This window comes from Humulus lupulus, chromosome 3 (genome assembly GCF_963169125.1).
Source record: "Humulus lupulus chromosome 3, drHumLupu1.1, whole genome shotgun sequence".
Classification (NCBI taxonomy): domain Eukaryota; kingdom Viridiplantae; phylum Streptophyta; class Magnoliopsida; order Rosales; family Cannabaceae; genus Humulus; species Humulus lupulus.
The window spans coordinates 276029319-276055538 of NC_084795.1; the positions used below are offsets into that span (position 1 = coordinate 276029319).

General features: G+C 37.8%; 2 protein-coding genes and 1 non-coding gene across 3 annotated transcripts; all 3 read right to left on the minus strand.

The window, feature by feature from the left end:
• Nucleotides 1-421: 421 nt before the first annotated feature.
• LOC133825737 (probable leucine-rich repeat receptor-like protein kinase At1g35710) lies at nucleotides 422-3476 on the minus strand. Its single transcript, XM_062258642.1, has 2 exons — nucleotides 960-3476; nucleotides 422-816 (listed from the first exon to the last, which is right to left on the minus strand). The coding sequence occupies exons 1-2, from the start codon at nucleotides 2908-2910 to the stop codon at nucleotides 422-424; spliced, it is 2346 nt and encodes a 781-aa protein (XP_062114626.1). The 5' UTR covers nucleotides 2911-3476.
• An 8806-nt stretch (nucleotides 3477-12282) lies between these two features.
• On the minus strand, nucleotides 12283-12353 carry TRNAG-GCC (transfer RNA glycine (anticodon GCC)). The gene has a single exon. It is a non-coding gene; the product is annotated as a tRNA-Gly (tRNA).
• Nucleotides 12354-13674: 1321 nt separating this feature from the next.
• Nucleotides 13675-15180, minus strand: LOC133824395 (MDIS1-interacting receptor like kinase 2-like). Its single transcript, XM_062257273.1, has 2 exons — nucleotides 14301-15180; nucleotides 13675-14152 (listed from the first exon to the last, which is right to left on the minus strand). Exons 1-2 carry the CDS (start codon nucleotides 15145-15147, stop codon nucleotides 13767-13769), a joined length of 1233 nt encoding a protein of 410 aa, XP_062113257.1. The 5' UTR covers nucleotides 15148-15180; the 3' UTR covers nucleotides 13675-13766.
• Between the last annotated feature and the right edge of the window lie 11040 nt (nucleotides 15181-26220).

Below are 26220 nucleotides of genomic sequence, written 5' to 3' on the forward strand. Positions count from 1 at the left end.
CTTTCGCTACAAAAAAGATTGCTTTTGCCGATGCGTTTTTGTGCCAGAAAAAATCATATTTACGCCGGAAAAAGGTCCTCTGGGCTTTGCCGACGTGTTTTTGCATGGACAAAGGCTAACTATGAAAGTCGGTTGTTAATAGGACTTTTGTCGGCGTAAAACGAACGGCGCGGACAAAAGTATCTTTTACCGACTCAAAGCTACGCCGGAAAAAGTAATATTTTTTAATATAAAATTAAAATATATAATAAAAATATTTAAATATTTATGTATGCATAAATATGCCGAATCTAAACGGAAAAGAAATTTTTGTTTACTTATTTTGAAATTCATAAAAATTGAAAAAAGTGGAGATGATATTATAAATTCCAAAGTAGAGCATGGTGATAAGTTGCAAGAAACATCTTTGAATTTAATGAACTCAACTAATCTTATTTTCAATATCTAGTAAAATTTCATCTGGGAACATTAGCTGTCCAAGTGAAATATCACTAAAACGCTTGGCTAACAATCGTTTGCGAGCAAGAAGTTGTTGAGAAACTAGCTTCATTGTTGGTCGATTCATTGGTTTGGCATTTAGGCATGCAAATCCCAGCGTAGTAATAAGAACAATATCACTTTCAACAATCCCATTTCTTGGCGGTGATGGGCGGTGGTCTATTATTTCAGTCAGCAACATATTTTGAATTGACGATGATGAAGATGACAATGACGACAAAAATTCTCCAGGGTGCTTACCCATTAACGTTTCGAGTACCACTACACCAAAGCTATAAACGTCACATTTTTCCGTTATGGCCATGGTGTAGGCAAATTCTACATGTCAATCACAACAAGATGAAGTATCCTTGAGTTAAAGATTCGAATTTCTTTCCAAATCAATGATTTAATTTCACTTCAATACATGTAAGTGTAAAGAATATTAATTTGGCAAGGGAATGGAATGTAAAAAAAGTTACCTGGAGCAATATAGCCGTATGTACCAGCAATCATGGTTCGATTGGAAGTATCGGGATCAAGTAATCTTGCGGTTCCATAATCAGACACAAAAGCCTCAAATTCTGAGTTCAATAAGATGTTGGTGCTCTTTACATCACGATGAACAATTGGAGGAGTGCAATCATGATGCATGTAAGACAATGCATAAGCTATGTCTTTGATGACATTAATTCTCTTACTCCAATCTAATTCCACAGCTTCTAAATCATCGCTTAGAACACAAAACAAGCTTCCTCTTTCCATATACTCGTAAATCAAAAACATGCTTCTTTTGTTCAAACAGAATCCATAGAGTCTTATGATATTTTTGTGACGAATTTTAGTCAACGTTTCTACCTCATTCTCAAAACTCTTTCTGAATGATACTTCTTCTGCCTCTGAACTGTGAAGCTTCTTCAAGGCAACTACTTTGCCACTAGGTAGTTGTGCTCTATATACACTACCGTAACCACCTGTTCCAACGCAATATCGAATGTCAAAATCTTCCGTTGCTTTTAGGATATCTTCAAATGCAATTTTCCCATCATAATTCCATACGGACAATATATCACCATTTTTTGAAGCTCCTTTAGTAGGTTGGACTTGTCTAGTTTTGAAATGACACTTATCGGCCAACAGAAATAAATTGATCAAACAAAAGGCAAAGAAGGCCAAGACGATGCAAATAATGATCGCAACTTGAGGGGTAGACTTGGGGGGTAGACTTGGCGATGGAGTTGGGGGGGTAGACTTGGGGCATTGAAGGGGATGGTTGAAAGAAATGATGTCACCTTCAACAGGCTCTTCGCCAGTTGGACCCTTTAAAGAGTTGTAAGACAGATCCAAAGACTCTAATATTGACAAGCAGGCAAATTCAGAAGGTATGATCCCTGATATGTTGTTATGTGATAAGTCCAAGAAAGTCAGCTTTCTGAGCTTTACAATATTTGAATCCATGGAACCATATATTCTATTTGAACCTAGTGAAAGAACTTCAATTGATTGCAAAACCGTAAGAATTGGCATAATTGGACAACTGAGGTTGTTGGAACTAACATCCAGAAATGTTAAGTTCTTCAAATTTGAAATTTCTAATGGAATGCAACCAATCAATTGATTTTGGCTAAGGACTAACGACTCTAGGTTTCTTAGTTTTCTAATTTCCAGAGGGAGTGGACCATCAAATTCGTTTGAACTAAGGTCCAACTCCACCAAATTGGTTAGATCACCCAAAGCCGGAGGTATGGAACCATTGATTTTGTTGTGGGAAAATGATAGGGAAGTCAATCTGTTCAGCTGGAATATACTGGATGGGAGTTGTCCTTGGAGGCTGTTGTAAGACAGGTCAAGAGAAACCATGTTCTTCAGCTTTCCTAAATCAATTGGAATAGACCCATTAATTTGATTAGATGACATATGTAGATGAGTGAGGTTGGAAAAAAGAGCAACAGTTAAAGGAATTGGACAACTGAGGTTGTTGGAACTAAGATCCAGAAATGTAAAGTTCTTCAAATTTGCAATTTCTAATGGAATGCAACCAATCAATTGATTTTGGCTAAGGTCCAACTCCACCAAATTGGTTAGATCACCCAAAGCCGGAGGTATGGAACCATTGATTTTGTTGTAGGAAAATGATAGGGAAGTCAATCTGTTCAGCTGGAATATACTGGATGGGAGTTGTCCTTGGAGGCTGTTGTAAGACAGGTCAAGAGAAACCATGTTCTTCAGCTTTCTTAAATCAATTGGAATAGACCCATTAATTTGATTAGATGACATATGTAGATGAGTGAGGTTGGAAAAAAGAGCAATAGTTGAAGGAATTGGACCGCTAAAATAGTTATAGCTGAAATTTAATGCAATAAGATTCTTTAAACTACCCAATTCTCTTGGAATTGAACCATATAGGTTATTATAAGAAAGATCAAACACCATCAACCTGGAGAGGTTGGCAATTGAAAGAGGTAATTGGCCTGTTAGACAATTTTTGGAAAGGTGAAGGTGGGTGAGCTTTGAAAGAGTACCTATGTGGGATGGAATATCTCCATAAAGCCCGGCAGAGGAAAGATTCAGATGGACTAAGTTTGGAAAGCAAGACCAGTTGAATTTCTCCAATGACCAGAATTCACAATATTCACAATAATCATAAGAAAGAGTAATTTGAGTAATCTGTCGAGCGGGGTCGCAAGTGATACCAGACCAAGTGCAATATTGGGTTGCATTGTCGACAGAGTCGTGGCTGCACCACCCACTTAGCAGCAATGAAAGCACTTCATGTTGATCTTCGTCGTACGGTGAAGCTTGAACTAAGACATTGGCTGCATAGACTAGTCCTACAATAATGAGTATTAAAGTGGAGGATTTAATGGTTTACAAAGATGAGTGAGTGACTGCTTCCACAGTCAGCTTGAACTTGAAGACGTTATTATATAGTAATTTGTGACAGTGACACAAGAATAATTGAACCACGTGGTAAACACGGCCACACTGTCATTCTTATTGACTTTTAATTTATATATTTTACTTTATCTCATATGATATGATGAACTTTTTAATCAACATCATAATAAAATATTGACTGGACATGGGGCATGCAATCAACATCAACAGCGACACTTGAAGCCAATTTTTCCATTTTCAAAATTAACTTTGCATTGAATGATGATGATTTTAATTGGATAATCAATTGACAAAATGTTATTTGACAGGGAAGGGGCTACTTCCACTTCAATGACTCCAACGTGATTGAAGGGCTCGGGCAATATTCCCACTATGAATTACCCAAAGGCTGCAATGGCCTTGCCGTTTCCTGATATTCTGTCTTAACATGTTAACAGGTTAAGAACTTTTTACGCATCCCATTACGTCCCTCTTCACCTCAGGCTATCACTATAAAGCTTTCACATCCTGTTACCTCTTCACGATGCCTGAATGAAGCGAATAAAAGAATAGCATGAGATTCATCCAGAATCTCTTAGTTAATCCCAATGTCCATCAGATCCCGAGTCCGATCTTTATACCAGAACAAATCCATATCTTTCGCTGCACAACTCTTAGCTAATCCAGCTAAAGCTTTCCATTCAAACTTGCCCATCTGTGGCTCACTTAACTATCTTTCCTTTTTAATCTTTCTTGAGATAATAATCTCAAACAATAAACTGGCCACCTGGCCCACCAGAAACTCTACTCCAGTCCTGCTCAGATTCTTTAGTCAACATATTGCATAGGCAGTCACTTTCCTCTACCACTAGGATGTCATAACAATCCACTAACTGATTCTGGTCTATAAAAGACCCAACACATTTTTCCCCAAGGCACCTGAAATATCTTTACCAACCATGGACACTCCTGTCCCCAAGGCACTCTTCATTCTTGGCAATTCTCCGCACAGAGAAAACACCACTCTACCATCATCTAAACCGATCATAAATCCCATCCAAATAAACCTTTGAATGCTCTATTCATCTGACTCACAAACACTTAGCGTTAAACCAATTCTCAAGACATATTCAGCACTTGCAGTGCTCCAAACCAATACTAACACAATCCTTTATATAACTTCCTCTCCCTGATCTCTAGCTGGTCCTAACCAGATCCAAGATCAACCTTAAAGAATTCCATCTTACTCAACAATTAAACCTTTTAATTCTTATAACTCCACTGAGCCACTCAATACAGTACTTACATCTGATTCTATTTCTGACACTACTCCAATCACCATTATAGTCTTTTTATGACAAGAAGCCTTGACAGACCATCTGGTAACACATTCAGAACCCACAGACTAATCCAGTCTGTCCTGATCTCACTGGTACAATCCAGGTGATATCCATCACGCTAGCTAAGAGCTCCTCACATCCCCCTGCGCAAAACTCTAGCTCTCGCTACAAGTATCATAAGCATGCAGAACCGTGCACCATACCAACTAACACAAGGCTCTCCACTCCCAAGCCCAAGAATTACTATACTTTCCTTGTCATTCACGATTGCTATTTAATTACTTACCCAATCCAAACCCTGGATCAAACCAAAGCCTGTCATAACCAGCTTTATCAGAATACCTGATGAGTCCTTTCCATAACCCAACTCATCTCTTAAGTTGCCAATACCGTATTACATTTCCCATCACAACATAACCATGTGATCCACATATATACCATCTTTATACCTTTCTCTATATATATACCAACAAAAGAAAAGCATGGTACCAAAGCCAAACAACATAACTCAAAACTCAGGGCTAGTAAACTGACCTGTCACCCCCGAGGAACTAGTCTCGGTCTCAGACTCTAATTGCCCTGGAATAAACACTTGAGTTCGAATCGAGCTATCTATCCTCCTCTGTTCAAGCTCTCTTAGCCTTGGGCAATTCTTCTTACGATGTCCAAACATTCCGCAAAAGAAGCATGCCTTTGCTCTGCATTCTCCCAAATGATGCTTCTTACACCGAGCGCATTCTGGGTATGGCTTCCAACTTTTCTTCTTTCTTACTCCCATAAGTGGAGATACCACTATCTGAGTTCCGTGCTCTCCAGCACTTTTCTGCCCAATCTGATGTCCTATGCTCTCAACAACAAGAGCCTTCATCAGCGACATCTTCAGTGCTCCAGGCAGCTTCTGCAACTTCCGGCGACATCTTCGGTGCTCCAGGCGGTTCTGCAACTTCCGACGTCATCTTCGGCAACATCTTCGGCGCTCTAGGCGGTCTGCAACTCCAGGGGAAATCTCTGTCCAACCCTCCTCGACAATCTCAGTCTTATATTCACTCTCACATATTCAGCCAACCTTTCCTTATCCTCTCACATCTCCCTGGCATAAAACAATTTTTTATTCACTCTCACATATTCAGCCAACCTTTCTTTATTCACGCCTCTCATGTCTCCCTGCCATAACACAATTTTTTATTTGATACATCCCCACTTGTCAGCCACCCCTAGCCACGTGTCATCATGTCAAGCAGTGATGAAATTTCTTCTCAAATTAGTGGGCCTAACTCAAATCCAGCCCAAAGTCAGTCCTTTGGCTCCATTTATAGTCATGATACCAGCTCTCTCCACATTACAGCCCACAAACTTGATGGTAGAAACTATTTACAGTGGGCACAGTCAGTAAAGTTAGTCATTTGTGGACGTGGAAAACTCGGATATCTCACCGGTGACCTTCCTGCCCCTCCATTGACTGACTCAACCTACAAGGTATGGCAGGCTGAGAATTCTATTATACTTGCATGGCTTATTAATTCAATGGATCCAAAGATCAGTCGCAGGTATTTATTTTTTAAAACTGCTAAGGAAGTATGGGATGCTGCAAAAAAGATGTACTCTGATCTTGGGAATGCCTCTAAGATTTTTGAAATTCGTACCAAACTCAAAGAAATCAAGCAAGGTAATCACACTGTTACCCAATATTTTTCAAACTTACAAGACCTGTGGCAGGAACTCGATTTGTATCTGGATACCACTCCTTTGTGTGCCACCTGCACCACTCTTCAGCGCCAACAATTAGAAAAAGAGCGGGTCTTTGAATTTCTTACTGGGTTGAACAGTAATCTTGATGAAGTTCAAGGTCGTTTGGTGAGTCGTTCTCCATTTCCTGACACTGAAGAAGCTTTCTCTAAGGTCAGACGTGAAGAAGCACGTCGTCGCGTCATGCTCACTACTCAAGAATTATCGCCCGTAGAGAGTTCAGCTCTTGTCTCAAAATCTGGTCCACCACCGTTTGGCAGATCAAATCCTGATCCTCGACCTAATCACAAGGGTGATCGACCTTGGTGTGATCACTGTCAACGTCATGGTCACACTCGCTCCACTTGTTGGGAAATTCATGGTAAACCACCAAATTGGACTCCCCGTCGGCAAAATGACAGAAAGGCCTACCAAACCCAGTCTGAGAATAGCACTACTCAAAGCGGTACTGCTGCCCTTTCATTCAGTAAGGAACAACTCGAACATTTATACACACTCCTTGGTCAATCCTCCATAAAACCCAAATCTGGTCCCGAGTCTCATAGTGCTTTTGTTGCACACTCTGGTAATTTCTCTTCCGCTTCCCATACACCATGGATCATCGATTCAGGGGCGACTGATCACATGACAGGTTTACTTCATTTGTTTGATTCTTATAGTCCCTGCTCTACTGCCTCTAGTGTTAAGATTGCAGATGGTACTCACTCACCTATTGCTGGCATTGGCACCATAAAATTGTCTACTGATTTATTTCTTAAATCAGTTCTCTTTGTTCCTTCCTTAAAATGCAACTTAATCTTTGTTCAAAAATTAACCTCTGATAATCACTGTCTTGCTAAATTTATGTCTGATTCTTGTCAATTTTAGGATCTATCATCGGGGAGGACGATTGGCAGTGCTAGGATTCGTGACGACCTTTATTTCTTTCAGCACCCAAACAAAGAGTTGCCTTACCTGCACTGTTTAACTTCAAGTTCTATTTCTAATTCATCTTTTGATGCAACTTCTCAAAAAATTATGTTGTGGCATTGTCGACTTGGACATCCAAGTTTTTTATATTTAAGACATTTGTTTCCTTTTTTGTTTTTAAATAAAAATGTTGCGGATTTTCAATGTGATATTTGCCAACTTGCTAAACATACTCGTGTTTCATTTCCTCACAAACTGTATACACCCTCTAGTCCTTTCTCTCTTATTCATAGTGACGTATGGGGACCATCCAAGGTCACGACTTCTTCTGGTAAACGTTGGTTTATTATATTCATTCATGACCATACACGAATTACTTGGGTGTACCTTCTTAGGCACAAATCCGAAACCTGTCAGGTATTCCAAAACTTCCACAAAATGATCCAAACACAGTACCAGACATCTATTCGGACACTTCGTACCGATAACGGTACTGAATACTTCAATACCACTCTTGGTCCCTACCTTCTACAAAATGGGATTGTTCACCAGAGCTCGTGTGTAGATACTCCGCAGCAGAATGGAGTAGCCGAAAGGAAAAATCGTCACCTCTTAGAAGTAGCCCGTGCTATCATGTTCAACATGAATGTTCCAAAATATCTTTGGGGCGATGCTGTTCTCACTGCTACTTATCTAATCAATCTCCTTCCCAGTCGGCCTCTTCAATTTAAGACACCATATTCTATTCTTCAGTTTCTTTATCCTCACATTTCCACAAATACTCTGCCAGTAAAAGTCTTTGGGTGCACCACCTTTGTCCATGTGCACTCCCAACACCGGAGTAAACTTGATCCTAAAGCCATAAAAACAGTTTTCCTAGGATATCCTCCTACACAGAAAGGCTATTGCTGTTACTGTCCCCTCACCAAGAAAATCTACATCTCTCGCGATGTAACTTTTTTCGAAAATACTCCATACTTCAGTCCCACTCAGCTTCAGGGGGAGCATATTCATCACAAGCAAGAAGCTCAGTGGTCGTGGGGTTTAGAATTACCCCTAGACTTGTCCTTTCCTCCAGTGAATGAAATCATTCCCGAACTAGAAAATCTTCCACCTTCTCATGACTCTCAAAATCAAAACATGCAGAAAGAAATTCGGGTGTATACCAGAAGAGAAAGAAATAAACAAGTGACGAATTCTCATCACAGTCAAGAGGCCGATCCAGTGATAGAACCACCTCAGTTAAAAGATTCAGGTACTCTACCCTCAAACACTCAATTAGATCTAGATATTCTTATTGCTTTAAGAAAAGGAAGTAGATCTTGCACCCAACACCCTATTTCAAAATTCATCTCTTATGCAAAATTATCCTCTCCATTTAAAGCTTTTACCACTAGTCTATCAGATGTTGTGATTCCCAGAAATATCAATGAAGCACTTGGTACTCCTCAATGGAAGACAGCAGTTCTCGAAGAGATGAAAGCACTTGAGCAGAATGGTACTTGGCGATTAGTGGAGTTACCACCAGATAAGAAAGTAATAGGGTGCAAATGGGTGTTCACAGTAAAATATAATGCAAATGGATCTATTGAAAGGTACAAAGCTCGGTTAGTTGCCAAGGGTTTTACTCAAACCTACGGAATTGACTACACTGAAACATTCGCTCCGGTTGCCAAACTCAATACCATCAGAGTATTGCTCTCGCTTGCAGTCAACTTAAATTGGGAATTACATCAACTTGATGTAAAAAATGCATTCTTAAATGGTGAGCTGGAAGAAGAAGTGTACATGAGTCAGCCTCCGGGTTTTGAAGAATCTCCCAATACAACCAAAGTTTGCAAGCTAAACAAATCGCTCTACGGTCAAACAATCTCCTCGTGCATGGTTCAATCGGTTCTTGAAGGTTATCAAGGAACTTGGATACATACAAGGTCAGACTGACCATACTCTCTTCATCAAACACTTAGAAAGAGGGAAAATGTCAGTTCTGATTGTATATGTTGATGATATCATTGTCACTGGCAACCATACTGAAGAGGTGATTCGGATTAAAGAAATGTTGGCAAAGGAGTTCGAAGTCAAGGATCTCTGTGAACTCAGATATTTTCTTTGAATGGAATTTGCTAGAAGCAAAAATGGAATTTCTGTTTCTCAAAGAAAATACACTCTTGATCTCTTGAATGAGACAGGAATGCTAGGCAGTAAACCTAGCAAAACTCCAATCGAGCTCGGAGACAAGAGGAAAATGTTTGAAGGAAACCCAGTTGACAAAGAAAGGTACCAACAACTAGTAGGAAAGCTTATCTACCTCTCTCATACCAGACCAGATATTGCCTTTGCAGTAAGTCTGGTCAGTCAATACATGCATGATCCATGTCAAGGACATCTTAATGCAGTATATAGAATTCTGAGGTATTTAAAGCAAACACCAGGAAAAGGTCTTTTCTTCAAAAAGACTACTGAAAGAAAAGTTGAAGTATTCACAGATGCAGACTGGACTGGGTCAGTTGATGATAGAAAATCTACATCTGGATATTGTACAATTGTATGGGGCAATGTGGTAACATGGCGAAGTAAAAAGCAAACAGTGGTTGCAAGAAGCAGTGCCGAAGAAGAGTATAGAGCCATGGCCCACGGAATATGTGAAGCGATATGGATCAGACGCCTGTTAAGAGAACTAAAGATTGAATATGAAGCTCCCATTCAGCTTTACTGTGATAATCAATCTACCATCAGTATTGCACGCAACCCTATACATCATGACAGAACTAAACACGTGGAAGTAGATCATCACTTTATCAAAGAGAAGATTGATGGGGGAATTGTCAACATCAAATATGTTCATACAGATCAACAATTGGTTGATATTCTCACAAAGGGGTTATCTGAGCGAGTATTTGAGTTCCTAGTAAACAAGCTTGGACTCATCAATATCTATGGTCCAGCTTGAGGGGGAGTGTTAACAGTCAGAAAATAATGTCAATACGTTACAAATGGATGTTTTCGTTTCCTAAAGTCTATAGGAATTCTCTTTTATTGTATTTATGTTGTATTAATGTGTAGATCTGTATATAAGCCTAAGTTCTAGCTTGTAAAATACACAGAAATAAACACATACTTTTCTCTCCCAGTTTTATAGGTTTCCACACCAATATCTAGCCTCCAAGAGATCAATCCAACCTAATCCAAGTAGTAGGGACACTCCCGAGGCCCATAGCTAAGTTTCCGGGGTCAAAACGAGCAAACGGGGTGAAAACAGGGCAAGGGCTGCAGCCCTAGCACCTTGGGCCGCGGCCCCCAGGGTTCTCTGAGGCAAGGGCCGCGGCGCCCAGCAAGGCCAATTTCCTGACACCTGCTTCATTGAACTAGGGCCGCGGCGCTCAAGAACAGGGCCGCGGCCCCCAACCCCGGGCCATTCCCAAACGTGTTTTAAGCACTCCAAAAACATACCCAAACATTCCCCAATAATCAAATCAAAGTTCCCAAGCTTCCCAATACTCCAAAACCCTCAAAACCCAAGTTTCAAACTAACCAAAAACTCAACAATTCACAAAGTCCAATTCTAAGCTTAAAAACTTTAAAAACTTAAAACTTAGATTACCTTTGATTGGGTTGTTTTCCGTCAAATCCTTCGGTTAAGAAGCTTCTAATATTTCCTAGGATCTCTATGCCTCGATCCTCGCTTGATTCCGACTCCTAGAACTCAAGATTTCCTCAATGATACTCAAACAGTATAACAGACTGTTGAGAGAGAGAACGAGAGGTTTTCTAACGTACGTTCTTATCTGGGAAGCTACTTCAAGCATAAGTAACCTCAAATAAAACCTAGTGCTCGGGGTCCCGAAAACACCCCCGGGGATACTATAGTCAAAACTTCCAGAATTCCATCCTGATTTCAAATACTCCCAATCTATCACCAAATAAACATTTCTATTACCCCGAAATTGACCCCGTTATGACAAAACCGCTAATCCATATATATGACCGTCTCATGCCGAATAGCTCGAATATATCTCCATAATAATAAAATCTCATTCACAAATTACAATATGCACCCAATTAACAAATATGCCCTCAGCAGGCCAAATTACCAAAATGCCCTTATCATTATAAATACACTCATATGCATGCATTTATTATCATATAATAATATAATTCACATTAACACGCATATGATCATTAAATACCATAATAAATCAATTATGGCCCTCCCGACCTCCTAATCAAAGTCCTAAACCTTATTAGGAAATTTGGGGCATTACAACTTGTCTTCTTGTAGTTGGATCTCCAAGTTTTTGGAATGCTCCAAATTCTACTTGAGCATCCAAATCTGGGTCAATACCAGCAAAAACATCATATATTGTTGACTAACTTTTTTGCTAACAATTAATTAAACTAAAACTTAAAGAAAAAGATTGAACACGAATTTTTACATTGTTCAGGTTGTGAATAAAGCCTAGTCCACGAGTTACCTGTATTAGGATTATAAGAACTTGCAAAGCTCAAGTTCTATTGGGTTGCAGGCAGCGTATAAGCTCACTTTTTAAATAAGAATTGAGATCCTTTCACTACAAAAAAGATTGCTTTTGCCGATGCGTTTTTGCGCCAGAAAAAATTAAATTTACGCCGGAAAAAGGTCCTCTGGACTTTGTCGACGTGTTTTTGAATGGACAAAGGCTAACTGTGAAAGTCGGTCATTAATAGGACTTTTGTCGGCGTAAAACGAACGGCGCGGACAAAAGTATCTTTTACCGACTCAAAGCTACGCTGGGAAAAGTAATATTTTTTAATATAAAATTAAAATATATAATAAAAATATTTAAATATTAACCCCTTTTGGGTGGGAGGAAAGAACCAATATACTATCGTAATCAACTATATTTAATCATTTATCCTATTAAATTAAATTAAATACATTAACCCCATTATCCTGGGCGGATAGCGGGAATCGAACCCGCGTCTTCTCCTTGGCAAAGAGAAATTTTACCATTCAACTATATCCGCACTTGTTTTTGTTCGTGATACCCAAGTATGGATCATATTTTGGCAGAGCGAAGCCAAACACTCTCTATTTATTATTTATAAATATTATATTTGTATGTACAACTTTAGTTTAGTACATTTTTTTATTCCATTTCAACGATTTCTATAATTAATATTTCTATACTTAATATAATGTATTATAATACATAATGCATATTTATTACATATATAAATATAAATTTTGAATTTGCAAAATTTTACAAAATAAAGACACAAATCAAATAAGTTTGACCCCTCCCGTTAATTTTTAGAATTTTTTTCGTTATTTGCAATTTGGGAACTTCTAACTTATCTTATATTGTATTGTATTGAATTTGAACGTGTCTTATAACCTGAAAGAATTCGGGGAGGGGTCGTTTTTGGACCTAGAACAACCAGGTTCAAGAGATAAGAGAATTAAGGATACCTACGAGAAAGACTAATCCAATCCATAATGATGTACCGGAAAATACAACATTTTTATTACCCGACCAACCATCAGGATTAGCAAATACAACGGGTACACTAATCAGTAAGATTGATGAAGTAGCAATTAATGCAAAAACAGCTAATTGGAAAGCAATAGTCATGTTTCTAATCCTCCAATTTACCAATAAAAGAATTATATACCATTTGATCTCTTTATCAGCCAAAATTTGTAAAAAAAAAATGCATCGAGGACACTTTTTTGACTTTACAAAAGGGAACGCTAGATCATGCATCTATATATACAGATAGCTAGATCTATAGATTCATAATCGATGTATTTTTATAATATATATGTATTTCTATAATATATATAAATAGTAATATTATCAACTTATATCGGTATGTCTTATTCAGTGGAAAAAAAATAAAATAGAAATTATCTTTCGGAGAGATGGCCGAGTGGTTGATAGCTCCGGTCCAAGATTAGTGACTTTAGGAAGAAATTTTTTGCTGCAACCATTGCAGCGCTAGTTTATCATATATGGAGAGCTCGGAATGAAGTTTATTGGAATCAATGTATCCCAACAATTGAGATAATGGTGAGAAGAATTAAATGTGAAGTGAAAATTAGAATTACAAATACATGGAAAAAAGAACTTACACAGCAGGATAGGGATTGGGTGGAAATACTGTAATTAGATATACTATCTGGGTTGTTTCATTAGCCCTGCTTAGTTTGTAAATTTGAGATTGAAGTAATACACATTGAGCTGATTGATTAAAAAAAAAATATTTAAATATTTATGTATGCATAAATATGCCGAATCTAAACGGAAAAGAAATTTTTGTTTACTTATTTTGAAATTCATAAAAATTGAAAAAGTGGAGATGATATTATAAATTCCAAAGTAGAGCATGGTGATAAGTTGCAAGAAACATCTTTGAATTTAATGAATTCAACTAATCTTATTTTTCAATTTCTAGTAAAATTTCAGCGGGGAACATTAGCTGTCCAAGTGAAATATCACTAAAACGCTTGGCTAACAATCGTTTGCGAGCAAGAAGTTGTTGAGAAACTAGCTTCATTGTTGGTCGATACATTGGTTTGGCATTTAGGCATGCAAATCCCAGCGTAGTAATAAGAACAATATCACTCTCAACAATCCGATTTCTTGGCGGTGATGGGCGATGGTCTATTATTTCAGTCAGCAACATATTTTGAATTGACGATGATGAAGATGACAATGATGACAAAAATTCTCCAGGGTGCTTACCCATTAGCATTTCTAGTACCACTACACCAAAGCTATAAACGTCACATTTTTCCGTTATGGCCATGGTGTAGGCAAATTCTACATGTCATTCACAACAAGATGAAGTATCCTTGAGTTAAAGATTCGAATTTCTTTCAAAATCAATGATTTAATTTCACTTCAACACATGTAAGTGTAAAGAATATTAATTTGGCAAGGGAATGGAATGGAATGTAAAAAAAGTTACCTGGAGCAATATAGCCGTATGTACCAGCAATCATGGTTCGATTGGAAGTATCGGGATCAAGTAATCTTGCGGTTCCATAATCAGACACAAAAGCCTCAAATTCTGAGTTCAATAAGATGTTGGTGCTCGTTACATCACGATGAACAATTGGAGGAGTGCAATCATGATGCATGTAAGACAATGCATAAGATATGCCTTTGATGACATTAATTCTCTTACTCCAATCTAATTCCACAGCTTCTAAATCATCGCTTAGAACACAAAACAAGCTTCCTCTTTCCATATACTCGTAAATCAAAAACATGCTTCTTTTGTTCAAACAGAATCCATAGAGTCTTATGATATTTTTGTGACGAATTTTAGTCAACGTTTCTACCTCATTCTCAAAACTCTTTCTGAATGATACTTCTTCTGCCTCTGAACTGTGAAGCTTCTTCAAGGCAACTACTTTGCCACTAGGTAGTTGTGCTCTATATACACTACCGTAACCACCTGTTCCAACGCAATATCGAATGTCAAAATCTTCCGTTGCTTTTAGGATATCTTCAAATGCAATTTTCCCATCATAATTCCATACCGACAATATATCACCATTTTTTGAAGCTCGTTTAGTAGGTTGGACTTGTCTAGTTTTGAAAAGACACTTATGGGCCAACTGCAATAAAATGATCAAACAAAAGACAGAGAAGGCCAAGACGACGCAAATAATGATCGCAACTTGAGGGGTATATTCGGGGGTAGACTCGGGGCAATGAAGGGGAGGGTAGAAAGAAAAGAGGTCAAGCTCTTTGCCGGTTGGACACTTTAAAGAGTTGTAAGAAAGATCCAAATACTCTAAGTTTGTCATGCGGGCAAATTCAGAAGGTATGATCCCTGATATGTTATTATATGATAAGTCCAAGGAATTCAACTTTCTGAGCTTTACAATATTTGAATCCATGGAACCATATATTCTATTTGAACCTAGCCAAAGATATTCAATTGATTGTAAAGCCGTAAGAATTGGCATAATTGGACTGCTAAAATGGTTATGGCTCAAATTTAATGCAATAAGATTCTTTAAACTACCCAATTCTCTTGGAATAGAACCATTTAGGTCATTATAAGAAAGATCAAACACCATCAACCTGGAGAGGTTGGCAATTGAAAGAGGTAATTGGCCTGTTAGATAATTTTTGGAAAGGTGAAGGTGGGCGAGCTTTGAAAGAGTACCTATGTGGGATGGAAAAACTCCATAAAGCCCGGCACAGGAAATATTCAGATGGACTAAGTTTGGAAAGCAAGACCAGTTGAATTTCTCCAATAACCAGATTGGACAATATTCACAATATTCACAATAATACTGAGAAAGAGTAATTTGAGTAATCTGTCCAGCGGGGTCGCAAGTGATACCAGACCAATTGCAATATTGGGTTGCATTGTCGACAGAGTCGTGGCTGCACCACCCATTTAGCAGCAATGAAAGCACTTCTTGTTGATCTCTGGGGTACGGTGAAGCTTGAACTAAGACATTGGCTGCATAGACTAGTCCTACAATAATGAGTATTAAAGTGGAGGATTTCATGGTTTACAGATATGAGTGAGTGACTGCTTCCACGGTCAGCTTGAAGACGTTATTATATAGTACTTTGCGACAGTGACACAAGAATAATTGAACCACGTGGTAAACACGGCCACACTGTCATTCTTATTGACTTTTAATTTATATATTTTACTTTATCTCATATGATATGATGAGTTTTTTAATCAACATCATAATAAAATATTGACTGGACATGGGGCATGCAATCAACATCAACAGCCAGCCTAAAGTTCATTTCATTACAAGCTTAAAGTACTGAAGCCAATTTTTCCATTTTCAAAATTAACTTTGCATTGAATGATGATGATTTTAATTGGATAATCAATTGACAAAATGTTATTTGACAGGGAAGGGGCTACTTCCACTTCAATGACTCCAACGTGATTGAAGGGCTCGGGCAATACTACTTTTCAATCTTCATCAACCATTACTGCAACTAACTAAATTGAAATATAGCAAACTAAATAACTACTTGGCCCCAATGAAGCTTTCGAGTTGACTGGCTTTAAATTCCATGCTATCACGTTTCCGATGAAGTTCCAGGATCTTTCCATGTTCTTTCTTCGTAGATGCATACATACATATATGTGTGCTTTGGCTACCCCTCTCCTCTAATTCACATTAACACGCATATGATCATTAAATACCATAATAAATCAATTATGGCCCTCCCGACCTCCTAATCAAAGTCCTAAACCTTATTAGGAAATTTGGGGCATTACAACTTGTCTTCTTGTAGTTGGATCTCCAAGTTTTTGGAATGCTCCAAATTCTACTTGAGCATCCAAATCTGGGTCAATACCAGCAAAAACATCATATATTGTTGACTAACTTTTTTGCTAACAATTAATTAAACTAAAACTTAAAGAAAAAGATTGAACACGAATTTTTACATTGTTCAGGTTGTGAATAAAGCCTAGTCCACGAGTTACCTGTATTAGGATTATAAGAACTTGCAAAGCTCAAGTTCTCTTGGGTTGCAGGCAGCGTATAAACTCACTCTTTAAATAAGAATTGAGATCCTTTCACCACAAAAAAGATTGCTTTTGCCGATGCGTTTTTGCGCCAGAAAAAATTAGATTTACGCCGAAAAAAGGTCCTCTGGACTTTGCTGACGTGTTTTTGAATGGACAAAGGCTAACTGTGAAAGTTGGTCGTTAATAGGGCTTTTGTGGTTGTGAAACAAACGGCGCGGACAAAAGTATTTTTTACTTACTCAAAGCTACGCCGGGAAAAGTAATATTTTTTAATATAAAATTAAAATATATAATAAAAATATTTAAATATTTAAGTATGCATAAATATGCGGAATCTAAACGGAAAAGAAATTTTTGTTTACTTATTTTGAAATTCATAAAAATTGAAAAAGTGGAGATATTATAAATTCCAAAGTAGAGCATGGTGATAAGTTGCAAGAAACATCTTTGAATTTAATGAATTCAACTAATTTTATTTTCAATTTTATTTGAATTTTAGAGTTATGAAGCATTAAAGTAAATATGCACCTTGTATGAGAAAAAAATAATATATTCATTGCCCATAGTAGTAAAAGCTATAAGAATAGCAATTAGAGATTGTGTTATTGAAATAGAAAGAGAAATATCTAAGTGTAAAAGCACAATTCTACTCACTCAATTCCTCATTCCTCTACTCGACCAGGTTGGCTATATGTACCCTTTTAAACTGCCCCAAACCCAGTGCTAACAATGCCCCCCTCCCATTAGAGTGCCATATGTCCATACTAACAATTCACTCCTAGCCAACTAGAGTCCTGTCATTCTTTCCTTTGATAAATGAGCTTAATTGATTATTTAAATTGGTGCCAGTTTCAAATGCTTCAATCTATCATTCAAAGAATGGGATTACTCGAAAATAACTACATTCTATTCTCTATTCCAAAATAGGAGTTGTACTTGTCTTTCTAAACTACATAGCAATAGCATCAAATAAAAAGTACTAAAATTTCGAAGTCACTTCAGTATAAATCCATGTACATTATCTAACAATAACATCTCAACATAACTTCACTTTATATAGTTACGATGTGTACAAGAACAAAAGCTTGAGTAACAAACATAATAAAATTAAATAAAAAAGAATAATATACCTGATATAACCATAATAGTCTTTTCTTGGTCTCCAAGCTGTCAAATTTCAATGTTGGATGTTCACTACCACCTCAGATTCTCGTTTTATTGAGAAATAGAATCCTACTTCTCTTTTTACATTGAAAGAGTAACACCTACAGTTTCCCTTACTTATCTCATACGAATCATATATCAGATAATGACAAAAACTACACCTGTTAATTTTCCAAGTGTTTCTGAATAGAAATTGGGTTATTATTTAATGTTTGTCCAATTTTTTTTATTAACTAATTCTTAGTGCAATATAACATCAGCCAATTCCTACAACGTATATACTCCACACTATTGTACTTTCTTATTCATTATTTAAATATCAACTTAATAATTGAGGATGTTCCCTTTTCAACTTTTATTTAAAATGAGTGCAATATAACTCACAATGCAATATAAAGGTCTCTCCTCTTAGCCATCACAAACAAAAGTAAACTCAAAAAAAGATTCTTCACAAAATAATGGCATGATCGATAAAAGATTTTACTAGAATTTAGAAGATTTTTTTAATCTAGAATCCATAGAAAACAGTGAATGCTTGTATAAAATATGTTCAATGTACACTTTATCAATGACTTAGGAAGCCTAACAATAATAGCAAACTAAAAATAGCACCCTTATTTGATAGGATAGGATCAAGCACAACAGAGTAAGGTTGGTTAAGAAAACATAGCTTGGTCAGAGTTGTAACCTTCAACAACAATTTTGTTAGCACACACTTTATTTCAAAAAAATTCTATCCATGTGGGCAAGTTTCCTGGTTCAAATCCCTTAGAGTTATAGATATTTGAGATTCATGCCTTGACACAGCAAACTAACAAAAGGACAACCATAGAAAAAGTTCTCCAATATGCTTTCATTTTTTTTTACGAAAAAGGATAACAAGGTGTTGATCCATTTTCATACTTTTTGATATTTTAAACAATCCAAAAAACATGACCGATTGTAAAGATCAGAAATTAAAATGGTTTTCCAAATGTTGAATCATAAGCTCCATCCACAAAGGGATAAATTACCAAGTCTTTTACGTTGTTGGATTTTCACTTCTCAAATCCCTCTATTTTAGTTATAGATAGTAGATATAAATATTAGGGCAGGCAGAGCAACAATTAAATCCCAAAATCCTCACGAAAAAGGCTGTAATTAATATATATACTCTTGTCAATTTCAGAAAGATTATAACACAGGGAACTCAATCTCTATTGCAGAAAATAAACCAATTAGTAAAGTCACTATAGAGCCCTTGGAAACACAATGGCCAAAAGTTGGACAAGCAGCTGGCAAACTTAACAAAATTATAGTAAAGGCCAATACAACAAATAAAACAAAAAAAATTGACAAATAAGACACAACACACAAACGGAGAGCATAACAACAACACCAACACCAAATCAAAGTTTGCTTTCATATTCAAAGAAAATAGGTTGAAAGAGCATACATTCTATATATTTAAAAAAAAAACGACAGCCTAAATCCTATATCAAGTGAAAACACAGCAAAACAAACTTCAGTATTTATACGATATTGTGTTTGGTAAGATATTCATTTCACTATCAGGAAAAAAAGATATTGAATTTATTTAAGATAAGAGAAGATGAACAATGAGAAGCAAACTTGGGAGAAGGAACGTACTACTCTAGAATTTCTAATTTTTTCCCTTATTTTGTCTATTATGCTTATTTTTTGTGTGGTTATATGACAGGTAGTTGAGAAAAGGTTATGATTTCAGAATAGCTGGAGGATGAATTTATGCTCATAATGCATACATTAGTTATACTAATTTATATAATCCATAGATCAAATTCTAGATACCCAAGCTATGAACAAGCAGATTTGACACCAGTGAAAGTCATCCCATCTGGTTGAATGTTGATATCAGTTTAATCATATGATTATGTTAGGAGAGTTAGGAGAGATCCCCATGACCCTTTTGGTTATGGGGTTAAGAAATCAGGGAGTAAGGGTGTTTCTGTTGCTGAGATTTCCAATAATCTCTATTAGAGTTTCAGGACAGCACACAAAGTTTTCATGATTTCATTCACAGATGATGGCGAGGTTGTTCGCTTGTGTGAAAGAACGAGATTGTCAGGTTATGAGATTTTGTGTAATGACCCACTAATCTAGACTAATTGGACCATTATCGAAACTATACATAAAACTTACATTTTTACGAAAATACCATAATTTATTGAGTAACTTAAAAATAAGAGTTATTTACAAATAAACAGAATACTAAGAAGGATTTTGGGATCCCATTGTCTTTAAAACAAAACAAGATTTAAAATAAAAGACATTACATAATAATGCGGAAAATACACATAAAAACCATAAAAACATAAAAGGAGACTATATCCTCGAATCGAATAACGCTCGGCCCCTTGACTCCATTCATCATTGATACACATTCTCCAAGCGTCACGAATCTTTCCGCCTCTAAACTTATTTTCCTGCACATAAACAGAAAGGAGTGAGCCTAATGCCCAGTAAGGAAAATCTAACACAAAGTCACATACATAATTTCATAAGAAAACATAAAGACTTAACATAATACATATAACATACACTTATTATAATGGCCATTATTACTTGGGGTCCCATAGACTAAACAAGCATATGCCCATGGGATTAGTGGGGTCCTACTAGCTAAGTAGGTCATATGCCCATAACCCATTTGGGGTCTTGTTAGTCATATGGGTCATATGCCCAAGCCTACAAACATACACATATACATATCATAACACTTTTAATAACATAAAACATATAGATAACATAATCACATAACATGTTGATTCTAGCCTATTTCCTTACCAAAGTTACCGAGATTATGGACTGAGTTGGGATTGTTGGAACACTCCTAAAACCATAAAAAAAGAGTAAGTCTAAAGAAAGGAGATGAAATGAAAGAGATGGAAAGACTAAACCATAGAAAACATACTTACCAACTTATATGCTTAAAAGCTTGGATTCCCTAACCAAAATAAGAATAAGGTTAGGGGACTGAGTAGAAGGTTTTGAGAAAGGAAATAACATAAAAATACAGAAAAGAACTAGAGTTTTGGGTTTACCTCAAAGATTGCAAGATCAATCTAACATCCACCGAAATACTATAGCACTCACTTACTTCCCAAAGTGTTTGATAAGCTTATGATGTTTAAGCTTATACTTTTTCCCCAAACCAAGTGTTTACACTCTTACACTCACTTAACACTAGCAGCCTCTGAACTTAGAGCAAATGGTGAATAATGGCTGGGTACTAGGTCCTATTTATAGAGTTTGGGAATGAAAATATCTTTATTTTACTTGAATAAAAATAATGGCTTTTTAGGTGAAAATCATTTGAATATTCGTTCAGCAGAGGCTGAAGACTCGTTCAGAAGATGCTGGACTGTTGAAGGAGTTTGAATGGCTGAAGGGAAAGGAATTCAAAAGTATTTGAATTCATGCTGGTGGAGGCGATATATCGCCCCCTATAGGCGATATATCGCCTGGACCTTTGTTCCCGAGGCGACCGTGCATCGATTCGTGTTTTCCGTATCTACGTGCTGCGACATATCGCCCCCTATAGCGGCGATATATCGGCATACGCTGAATATTTAAACACGAATTTACACATTTTTAGCTGAGTTTGAATGGAGTAAACAGCCTTGACTAAGCCCTCAACGTGCTCAAAGCTGCTGACTGACCCTATACATTCAAACTTTTACCCTTATTTAATTTAATCCTCAAAAATACTTAATCCTTAATTACCATTCAAAACATGTGCTTAAAATCCTATTGGTTGATGTCTAAACCTTATAATATAATAATATAATCCTTAATATCAGACACATTAATCAAACCTTAGGTTATACTTAATATTCTTAAACTATAGGTTAAACTTAGAAAATCTATAAGTACTACTATGAGTGTCCAAATAACTCCCGGTCTGAACCAAAAATCCAAAGTAACAATGATAACACTAAACATACTATAATACTACTAAACAATTAGCTAAGTAAAGTTCTTGGACTCTACATTTTGGTGCCTTTAGATGGAGCAAGGTGGCTGATTGGTGAGATCCGGAGGTTAGCGTCTCTGAAGGTTGAGGATAGGGTGGGTTTCAAGCGTACTTTTAGAAATTCCTCAATAGTCGTTTTTGTTGAATGTTTCAAGAATATTCGAGGCGTTTTCCTCAAAGTTTCCACATTAAGGAACAGAATGATCAGCAGTGTTATTATTCCAGATGAAGGATGGGAGTCAAGTTGGATGGAGATGAACAAGTGCCTTATTGGGGTGGTTGGAAGAATGGAAAAGGATTCAAGTTGCAAAATATGTCCAGATCCCAGGGTCTCTAAGAAATCCTGGGCAGAAGTGGTGTTAGCGAATGGTGCGGCTGATTGTAAGGAATCTCTTAAGCTTCACTCTTCTCAGGCATTGTCGTTGAGGAAAGGCTTTGCTGTGATGGTGATTCAATCTGGAAGTGCTACTGCATGGGAGGTTGTTCTAAGGAATTTCCAAAAGCAGTTTGGGATTCTGGTTGATTTATCATTCTTGTCTGATGACAGGGCCATTCTTTGGTGTCCCACTGCCGTTTTGCAAAAGGATTTAGTCTTGAAAGGGGAGTTCCAGTTCCCGAATAACTGCTTGATTTCTGTTTCTCTTTGGAATTGGAAAGCTCAATTGTTAGAGAAGAAGTTTTCCTGCTCTCAAGATTGGATAGGATTGGATGGTTTACCGTTGAATTTATGGAACATGCATGTTTTTAAGGTGATAGGAAATTTATGCGGGGGATTTATGGAGGTGGATAAGAGCACTGTAGAGATGAAAGATGTGTCAATTGCACGGCTGAAAGTAGTGGGTAAGCCAACTGGTTTCATTCCAGAATTCCTTTCTTTACCTTATGACGGAAACTTCATTACTTTAAGATTGTCCAAGCTTACAAAGATGGGAGTTTCATCAGTTTCCTCAAGGAGGGTTGGCAGAAAGATCTGGGTTAGAAAAAAAACCCAGGGTCCGAAGACTGTGCAAGAGATACCGGAGCCGCCAGGGGAGATTCAGAAGGAGGGTCCACCTAGTGCGGTTGTGCCGATGACAGGGGGTCCAGCGTTTGAAGTGTTGCCGGAGGTCAATCAAATCGCTTCCCAGTCGATAGGGGATTTAATTTCGTTTCTGGAATTTCAGGGGGCAAAGCGCGGAAAATTAGGGAGGGTTACACAGTATTATTGCTGCTCTTTAAAGTCTATTTTCAAAAGATTATCTACAGATTTATCTTACTCAAATAAGGAAGAGGAGGGCACGTGTCTTAGCCTTCTTTTTAATAAAGCCACGTGGGCCAAAGGGCAGTTCAAAATTGATTTTTATGTTGGATATTAGGGTTGGGCCTTGACTTTGGAAAACAAGGCTTTTTCTTTAAAAATAAATCAAACCCTTAGGGCTCTCTTCAATCCAACTTTGATGGACTTAGGAGTGGGTTGCCGGCCCATGAAGGATTTAAGGACCAAATGGATTCAGCCTATTGGAAAAATAAGGAGCCCCAAAATTTGTGAGGCTTTCGGCAAAGGCAGAGTATTTCTTTGGACTATTCAGTCAGATAAGATTCCTAGCAACGGGGTGGTTTCTCTTCAAAAGTCAGATAAGGAAGAGACTAGCCTTGAGTTTTCAACTAAGAGTCTTAAAGTGTATCAACGTAAGCCTAAAGTTTCATTTTCAGTGGGTAATTCTTTTTTAGAAGAACAGTTAGAGACAACGATGGACACCAGACTGGATTTGGCAGAGGACGAGTTCTGCATTCTTGGGGAAGATGGCCCTTCAGAGATTTGCAGCTCAGAGGAGGAGCATTTAGATTTGGACTCTGATGTTGACAGGGAGGATATTGAAGATATTGTAGGCCAAACTAGAAGGATGTGGTGTGAAGAAGATGAAGTGGTAGTTTCTGAGGCTGATCATGCTCCTGGTTTTGATAAAGAGGGCGGGGGTTTAGAGGAAATTACTGCGGAAGAGGCGGACAACACTCATGATCTTTCAAGGCTGATTCCGGTGATGGAGTCGTTTGGAATTTCATTACTACCAAGTAATCTAGGGGAGGAAGAGAAAGGAACCCCTTCATCTTTGCCTAAAAAGAGTGCCCGTGAACTTAAGAAACTTGAGTTTAATGTGAATTATAAGAATAGGAGAATGATTGGGTGTCGAAAGTTCTCATGAAGATTTTATCATGGAATGTCAGAGGAAGTGGTAATAAAGAGAAGCGGAGGGCGATAAAAGAAACCATTTGCAAGGTCAATCCGGACCTTATTGTGCTTCAAGAGGTGAAAAAGGTCAAAATAGACAGGAGTTTTATAGGGAGTATTTGGAGGTCTAGATTTAAAGCTTGGATTTTCCAGCAGGCTATTGGTAGATCAGGCGGAACGTTAGTTGTATGGGATACTCGTAGTGTTTCTGTTTCGGATTCCTTGGTTGGTGAGTTTACCGTTTCTATTCGTATTGAAGTAGGGGGTAAGAACCCTTGGTGGTTTACTGGGGTTTATGGGCTGGTGGTTTATGGTAAACGGGAGAGTTTTTGGGATGAGTTGGCAGGTTTGCAAGTCATTTGTGGCAGCCACTGGTGTCTGGGGGGTGATTTTAATGTGGTTAGGAGAGGAGATGAGAAACTGAACAGCGTGTCCAATACTAGAAGTATGAAGAATTTTGATGCGTTGATTAGAGAGATGAATTTGGTGGATCCTAAGCTCCACAACGGGCGCTTCACTTGGTCTAATTTCAGACAGAGGCCTATCTGTAGTAGGCTCGATAGATTCTTATTTTCGCCCTTATGGACTGAGCTCTATCCTTTCATTTGTCAAGAAGTGTTGGTTCGTATTGTCTCAGATCACTGTCTTATTGTGTTGGATTCCAATCCTCCTACGTGCGGCCCTAGTCCTTTCAGATTTGATAATTCATGGCTTGAGCATAAGGATTTCAAGACGCTTTGTCATAAATGGTGGAACTCGTCTAAGCTGATGGGGTGGCCGGGCTATGGTTTCATGGAAAAACTATCTTTGGTTAAAGACAAAGTTAAAGGTTGGAGTAAGGAGGTTCTCAGTTCGAGAATTTTGCTTAAGCAATCCCTGGAAAGAAGGATGTTCGAGTTGGATAGGTTAGAGGAAGGTGGTCAGTGGAACGATCAACTTCTTTCGGAGCGAAGGAAGATTAAGGAGGATTGGCAGTAAGTTGTCTTTGAAGAGGAGAGAGGAGTTTGGTTTAAATCGAAATGTCAATGGGCCAAACAAGGAGATTCTAATTCCAAGCTTTTTCATAGTATCCTTAGCGCTCGGAACGCTAGGAATTTCATCTCTAGAATTGAGTAAGAGGATGGTACAATCCTTGACAAAGACGCGGATATTGAAAGGGCAATTGTTGATTTTTATTCCTCGTTGTATTCTTCGGTCCCTAGGAGGTGGAGTGGTGTTGAGGGTATGTCTTGGGAGCCTATTCCCTCTTTTTTGTCCTCTCTCCTTGAGAGGCCGTTCACGGAAGAGGAAATTCGTCGTTCAGTTTTCGATAGTGACGGGTCTAAGGCTCCGGGACCCGAGTTTCTCCTTGGCTTTCTACCAGGATAATTGGGATACGATCAAGAGTGATCTCCAAGCAGTGCTCGATGGTTTCTTTAAGGATGGGGTTATTCATCGGAGGACCAATGAAACATACATTTGCCTAATTCTGAAGAAGTTGGACAGTTGTCGGGTGCGAGATTTCAGGCCAATTAGTTTGGTTACTAGTCTCTACAAAATTATTTCAAAGGTCCTGGTTGGACGTCTTAGAGGGGTTCTCTCAAATACAATAGTAGAGACTCAAGGAGCTTTTGTAGAAGGCAGGCAGATCTTGGATACAGTGTTGGTGGCTAATGAGGCAAAGGAGGAGTATCGCAGTAAAGGCAAGAAGGGTTGGGTTTTCAAAATTGATTTTGCTAAGGCCTACGATTGTGTAGATTGGGAATACTTGGGATTCGTTCTGGAAAAGAAAGGGTTTGGTGCAGTTTGGAGAAAGTGGATTCTGGGGTGTTTGTCTTCTACTTCCTTCTCAGTGTTTTTAAATGGGAGACCGAGGGGGAAATTTGAGGGTTCTAGAGGTCTTCGCCAAGGTGACTCCCTCTCACCTTTCCTGTTTACCTTGGTGGTTGATGTTTTGGGTAGGATGGTGGATAAGGCCAAGAGCATCTCGGCGTTAAGAGGTTTCAAAGTAGGGA

Bases quoted from the DNA above. Each gene is read 5' to 3' on its own strand.
- LOC133824395 (XM_062257273.1), bottom strand. From the start codon at position 15,147: ATGACAAACTTAGAGTATTTGGATCTTTCTTACAACTCTTTAAAGTGT. The intron at 14,153-14,300 runs GTAACTTTTTTT...AATGACATGTAG, and splicing joins ATACGGCTATATTGCTCCAG to AATTTGCCTACACCATGGCC.
- LOC133825737 (XM_062258642.1), bottom strand. From the start codon at position 2,910: ATGGTGTTTGATCTTTCTTATAATAACCTATATGGTTCAATTCCAAGA. The intron at 817-959 runs GTAACTTTTTTT...ATTGACATGTAG, and splicing joins ATACGGCTATATTGCTCCAG to AATTTGCCTACACCATGGCC.